The sequence below is a fragment of the Choloepus didactylus genome, chromosome 6 (genome assembly GCF_015220235.1).
Source record: "Choloepus didactylus isolate mChoDid1 chromosome 6, mChoDid1.pri, whole genome shotgun sequence".
Lineage (NCBI taxonomy): Eukaryota > Metazoa > Chordata > Mammalia > Pilosa > Megalonychidae > Choloepus > Choloepus didactylus.
In genome coordinates this window covers 19,222,902-19,230,101 of record NC_051312.1, presented here as the reverse complement: position 1 = coordinate 19,230,101, position 7,200 = coordinate 19,222,902, and the positions used below count along the sequence as shown (strand labels likewise).

Sequence of the window (7,200 nt, the reverse complement as noted above, 5' to 3'; positions counted from 1 at the left end):
TAAATTTGTGTTGTTATTAAGGATCCACTTTCTTCCTGTGCATTCCTAAAAGCCAAACATTTCAACTATTCTGTGGGCTTCAAAAACAGGAAACTGCTGCTTCATTGTTCTGCTCATATTTTTCAAGCAATTTACTTAATCTAAATTGTCTGGAATCAAATATTTTCCTCTGAGGCCTCAATGCTCCACATTTCTTCTCCTTGCCTGCAGATTTGGTGGAGCTGCTGTTTGTTTTCCCTAATCTTAATGACTAAGAATTTGATTGGCATTTTTTTCTAGAGTTATAAATCATTTTGAACCAATTGAGGAATGTAGACAATGTATCACAAGGTGAGGTGGAACTGTCATTGGAAAAAAAAATAAAATAAAACTTCCCAGGACCTCTGAAGATCAGTAGGCATTGGGCACCCTCAGTTTTCTTTAAAATTTCCCTTGGCCTATTGCAAAAAACCCAAGGTGTGCTATGAGCCACAACACCTCCCTTACTGCCCACCGTCTCAAAGAGGAGGCCCAGGTTTTTGAAGATTCCGGGAGCCAACTAGAGTAACACAGGCCTCGAGACCTCCCTAAGCCTTTCCACTGTCTCGCTGAAGCATCTGCCTTGCTTCGTCATCCACAGATCTGTATGAACAGATCTAACCACTGTTAGAGCCTTGTCTTTCCAGAACCCATTTGGCAAAGTCCCCTGGTGGCACTGTTACTGGCTTCAATGCTGACAGGGCTGATTATTCTGATTATCCTGGCATCTGGCAAAGGGGCAATTTTATCTTGCATTTATTTATTCATCAATACCTCTTTCCAAAAGAAATTTAAAGTGGCTTATGGAAATGCATAACATGCAGCAAAATAAATTAAAAATGAGCAATGAAATTTGGGCAGAAAGGAAAGCAGAGGCAGGCAGATGATAGTGAGGAGCCCAGGAGCAAAGAAGGTTCATATGACGTATTTCTTGCAATTTAAACCTGTGCTGGAGGTGACGGTTCCTTGGAGTTTGATTCTGGTGGTAGCCCTGAGTATCTCTTCCACCCTACCATCCCTGCAGACAAATAAAGATGGTTCTATGAAAAGGAGAATACGTGCAGTTCCAAACTCAGAATTGGAATCATTTGCCAAAATCTTCAACTTATGTTACTTTCCTCCTTGCCCACCATGTAGGAAGGTAATCTACATAAGGCTCTAGAAAAGCTCTGGGTATAAAAAAGGTGTTCACTGCATGGTAACTTATTAGCATCATATTCATGAGCAATAGGACAGCCATTGGGAGCCTGGCCCTGGAGTCTAACAGACTGTGGTTCAAATCCCAGCTTAGTTGCTTACCTAAATCAAGTTACTTAATCTCTGCAAGCTTCTCTTTCCCAGTGTGTAAATAGGACTAATAACAATATGTTCTATGTTGGGCTGTTGTGAGACGTAAATGAGGCTGTTTATGTAAAACACTTGGAACAGTATATAACACATAGTGAGACCTCCTAGTGTCAGTCATTATTATTTTTAATACATGCTCTTTGTCTCATTGGACATTTATGAGAAAAGATGTCATTGGGCTATAGAACAGGATGCAATATTTGAGGTCCTTTAGTGCAGCCTTCTAATGTGAAGACACAGACTCAGAGATAGGAAGACAGTTGCTTAAGTTTATATCACACATTTAATGGCAGAACTTGGATTTGGAATTCAGGCCTTCCAGCTCTCTTACCTTATATGCTCCCTGGCTCATCATGATTAAATGCTACCCCCCCTCCCCACCCGCTACTGCCCCCCAAAGGGAAACAGCTATTTTTTCCCATCGGGAGCCTAGCAGTGACTCTTAGGGAAGTGGATAGAATGAAGGCAATCTCTTGGCTTGTGCCTCCCCAGCTAGGCTACTGTGGCCCACTTTATGGGTCAAACTGATGGGCTGTGGTGAAGGTTAATGGAAAGTATGTTGAAGTTACAGCCCAGGTGCCATTTATTAACTGCATGTTCTTGGGAAAGTGGTTTAATCACTTCGAGCCTCATTTTACTCAGCAATCAAATGGGGATAAATTAAATTTCTGGATGGCAGAACAACTTATTGGTTGAAAGATCATTTTCATGACAATTGCACATATTGAATGTTTACTCTGGCCTAGGCCAGATGTTCTTGTACATTTTCTATTTCTTGTAATACAGTGGTGAGGTCAGCATTGCTATTCTTATTGCATTGAGGTCAAAACTGAGTCAAGTAACTTGCTCAAGGTCACACAAATAGAAATGACAGAGTCTGAGTTTGAAACAAGCTCTACCTGCCTTTAGGGCCCATTTTCTAAGTTACTATGCTATATTGCAGAGATTCCAGCTTTATCTTTATACTGGGTGATATTAGGCTGATCACCATCAAAGGTTTCTCTGTATAAGGAGGTTGACACATCTGAATAAGATTTCATGAAAGTACCTTACAAGGTCCTGAAAAATCCCATACATTTTGTGACAGGGGCAGGGTGGTCCATTGCTGGTGATTTATATTTTATTTTCTACTGTTTGTGGATACATGATGTATACAAATAAATGTGAATAGTTATTTGATCCCCAGCATTTCTGCTAGAATGTCACCTTTTCAATAAATCTTCCTGAACAGTCCTATTTATTGCTTCCTTGCCCTACTTGGACACTCTCAATTCCCCATATCCTGCTGTATATTTTTTTCTTATAAGACATACCACCTTCTATCATAGTAGAAAGTACACTTTTTTACATATATATTGTATGTGCCTGGTTCCTCTGGTAGAATGACAGTGCCATGAGGGCTCCTCTTTGTTTTATTCTCAAGCAACCAGAAGAGGGCCTGGTACATGATAAGCTTTTGATAGATTCCTATTGAATAAATCAGTGAATATAGCTTCTTTTTCGTTTGTTTCCTTTGGTCAAGATGATCTGTGTGAACTCTTCTTAGAACACAGCAAGTCATTGTTTTGGGAGAAGATCAGACGATTAAATCCCCAAAATAGGAAAAAACCCTAAATATTTACATTTTCAGGAATTCAGTGGGGGCAGAAGCACCATATGGTGATGTTTATTTTATTAGTACATCATTTTTTGTGGAACATTGATCAAAGTTTCATTTTCTTATTTATCTGAAATCCCATGAGAGCTTTTCGAATTCAGTTTTGTTTCAATGATGGAAGGAGGACAAGAAGAATCACCTTTAGGTCCACATTCAGTATTTCTTTTGGCCTAAATTATCAGTATCCAAAGTCACAGAGAGGGGATTGTCCAAATACCTGGCAAGAACCCCAACTGTGTTAGAACTCTAAACTCGGTGCGATGGCTTTGTTCCTTAATGAGTTTTGCAGGCTGATTCCGAATGATTTGATTCATGTATCTCACTGATTGGTAATGATCTGGTATTTTTAAAAAAATAGGACAGGTCCTTTGGAATAAGAGGAGAACTTGGAAACCAGGCCATGCTGCTTGGCAGGAACAGAGAGGAAGAAGAGACTTGGCAGGCCATGGGTTGTAGAGGTTCTAACAGTGCTTGCTCTTCAGGCTCTAATTTCCATTGGCTCACATGCACGCCGAAAACACCCGAAGAAAGATACAGTTGATGTTGGGACTCTAGGGGATTGTGTACTTGGAGGTAAGATTCCAGAATGTATCTGAACCTAGGAGCATGTCTTTCACATTGTCCCAGAATTTAGAAAAAATAATTCTAAGTGTGTGAGTCAGACCATGTGCTAGGTACATTATGTGTGTTATGTTCTTCACAATAATATTGTCTTTGGCATTGTAAACCCCACTTAACTAATAAGGAGGCTGAGGTTCAGGAAGGTTAATTAACTTGCCCAAGGTCTCAAGGGATTTGAATCCAGTTGTAATTTCAATGTCCATGTCCTTAATACCATACCATTAGGGTATCTCCAACAGAGGGATGTTTTTTGGCTCCACAGTGATGTGGATGAATATTTCCAATGTGGGACCCATAGAAAGTTTAGCCATGCATGGGGGACTGAGTTCTAGCTCCAGATTTGCTTCTTTGTTATGAAATCTTGGACTTGTCACTTCACCTCTTTGACATACATATTCTTCCTTCAAAAATGGTCTTAACAAAATCTGTGCTTCCAAGGATTTCTGAAGGATCCAATGAAATAAAGTTTGTGAGAGATTTAAAGTGCTTTACAAATCTAAAAGGTTATTATCATTACTGAGCAATGATCCAATCAAGGCACACTCACTTTATTTGATCTTCCATGAGACTTTATTATTGTTTTTTTATTTCAGTGATGACTGAGGCTTAATGGCAGAAAATGGCACCGTGGTGACAGAATTCATTCTGACGGGGTTTCAGCTGCGGGCACAGGTGCACACGGGTCTCTTCCTTGTGTTTCTGGTCCTTTACCTCATCACTGTGGCAGGCAACTTGGGCATGATCCTGCTAATTCAGAGTGACCTTCGCCTCCAGACTCCCATGTACTTCTTCCTTAGCCACCTTTCCTTCCTGGACATTTGCTACTCCTCTGTTATTGTCCCTCAGTTGCTAGAGACCTTAGGGACCGATAAGACAGTCATCACATATGAGCACTGTGCCACTCAATTCTTCTTTTTCACACTCTGTGCTAGTACTGAATGTTTCCTTTTGGCTGTGATGGCCTATGACCGTTATGTGGCTGTGTGTAACCCTCTCCTCTATGCTACTGCCATGACACCACAGTGCTGCCTGGGGTTGGTGGCTGGTGCATATGCTGGGGCAATGGTCAATTCTGTGATCCGTACCGGGTGTACCTTCTCGCTCTCCTTCTGCAAGTCCAACCATGTTGACTTCTTCTTTTGTGACCTGCCACCTCTGCTGAAACTTGCCTGTAGTGAGACCAGGTCACGGGAGGTAGTGATCTACTTCTTAGCTTTCTTGGTCATCACAACCAGCTTTTCTGTGATTCTTGTTTCCTACTTGTTCATCATTCGGGCTATTCTGAGGATTCGTACAGCAGGTGGCAAAGCCAAGACCTTCTCCACCTGTGCTTCTCACATGACAGCAGTGGCTCTTTTGTTTGGGACTCTCATATTCATGTACCTGAAAGGCAGCATGGGCAAATCCCTCAGGGTGGACAAGATTGTGTCGGTGTTTTACACTGTCATCATCCCCATGCTGAACCCGATGATCTACAGCCTGAGAAACAAGGAAGTGAAGGAGGCTCTGAAGAAAGTTCTCAACAGGATGAAGGTTTCCCAAGTAGAATAAGATGTGAGACTCACCAACTGAGAAGTTCCTGCAGATCATCCTCTGGGCTTTGGCTTGTCCCTATAGCACATGAACCAGATTCATGATAACAAAGCTATTGAGGCAGAAAGATGTAGATTCAGGTGCTAGTACCCTCTTTATTCACTCTATGACATTGAGCCAGAAAGGCTCTGTCCTCAGGTAAAATTTTCCGCCTTGCTATGATTGAAGCCACGATCAAGAGAAATGGAATGTCAAAGGACTTTGTAAATAATACGCTATAAAAAGTACAGTCTCCCCCTCCTCCCTTTTTTTCCTTATCTGTCCTGGATATCATCAAATGTTTTCCCAGCTACTTGAACTTTTTTTCTGCTAAGCTCATGTTTGCACCTAGAATGATTATGAAACAATAATAGTTCATGCTTACATAGTAACAGCAGTCACATTCTTTGGTGGTTAGGGTGGAAATCAGCCTTGACCAAAGAAAACTTTTCTCAGTATTGAATCATATCCCATTTGGGCATTTGTCATGGAAAATGCAAGTGGCTAAACAAAGGAAGGAAAAATAAGGATGAGAAAGGAGATGTGAACAAGGGAATCTATCTTGTAGTAAATGCTAGCCTACTTCCCAAAATGACATAGAGATTCAAGACATTGCAGAATGAGAGAAAGATGTACTGATTTTCACGAAGTACAAGAAGAATTCATTCTTGATGCAGGGTTGAACTGAGCCCTATATATAATTTTTGTAATATTTCTTGATCACAAGAGTTTAGAAGCTCTATTTTATTTCTGAAGCATTATTCCTGGACCATCTGCCTCAATTGACTCAAGTTCTTTTCCATTGTTCAGTAATGAAAACCACTACCTATTTCCATCTCCTCTAGGACATTTATTTTATTGTCAGAAGACAGAGAACTCTGAATCTACCTGCCACTTCCTAATGACCTCCATATATCCTGGAAATATGACTGGGGAAACATCTCCATGGAGACTCCACAATCTTATTCGTCAATCCAGCAAATGCTTGATGACTATTATGTATTAGACATGATACTAGATTCTGGGAATATAGTAATAAATAAGATAGACATGGTTTCTCACCTCATGGATATTAGGACCTGGGGCATAGACAGACATTAAACCTTTACACAGTTAGTTAATTTTTTACAATGTTGGAAAGTTGAGCAAAAGGAGAAGCACAGGTATTGTTATATTGTATAATGGGGCCCTGACCTAGTTCCGTGTGGTCAGCAAAGGCTTCTCTGAGGAACTAGCATTTAAGCTGAGACCTAAAGAATAAGTACTTAAGGGTCAGCTGCAAATGCAAGGGCCTGAGATATAGGATGCCTCAAGGACTGAGAGAGAACGAGAGTAGCTTCAGTGTAACAAAGTAAAGGTATGAGAGGATGCTGGGGGAATTCAGAAGCAATCAGGCCACAGAGGCTTATTTAGGGACTTGAGGACTTTATTGCAAGAGCAGGGTATGGAGTGATCAGCTATGAATTTTAGAAAGATCCCTTGGCTGCAGTTTGATGGGTGGAATGGGGTGGTGGTGGTGGAGATGGAGGAAAGACGATCACTTCATCTAAGATACAACAAATGTTGTATCTCAGGTCATGGTGCTTCATTTCCATGTAATACTGTATGCTTGACTCTGGAATACATGTTAGGCCAAAGAAAGCTAGCAGGTGCATGATTATGTACTTTCTGTCACTGGAGTGAGATATTCTTCAGGTATACACAGGTATTCACCACCTGCTCCTTCAGCAAAATAGTCATTGATTACTCTCTCTTAAAGGCCAACACATTTTTATTAACCTCCTATTAAATGCCAGGCTGTGTTAACAGACAATGGGTTTAAGAAATTTCCCTTTGCAGAGCTTCTTGCATGCTGAAATGGAGGAAAAACCCAACAGAGAAATGGGCAAAATGCTAGAAAGTAGGTTTGCTATTTTGGTAGTAGCAGGATCTACCTAATACTTCTCCCAATTTCTACTTTGGGAATGGCAACCTACTCTGCCTCT

General features: G+C 40.8%; 1 protein-coding gene across 1 annotated transcript; it reads left to right on the top strand.

Annotated features, from left to right (window-relative positions):
* Nucleotides 1–4,252: 4,252 nt before the first annotated feature.
* On the top strand, nucleotides 4,253–5,194 carry LOC119536651 (olfactory receptor 9I1-like). The gene has a single exon (XM_037839487.1). The coding sequence runs from the start codon at nucleotides 4,253–4,255 to the stop codon at nucleotides 5,192–5,194; it is 942 nt and encodes a 313-aa protein (XP_037695415.1).
* Nucleotides 5,195–7,200: the final 2,006 nt, after the last annotated feature.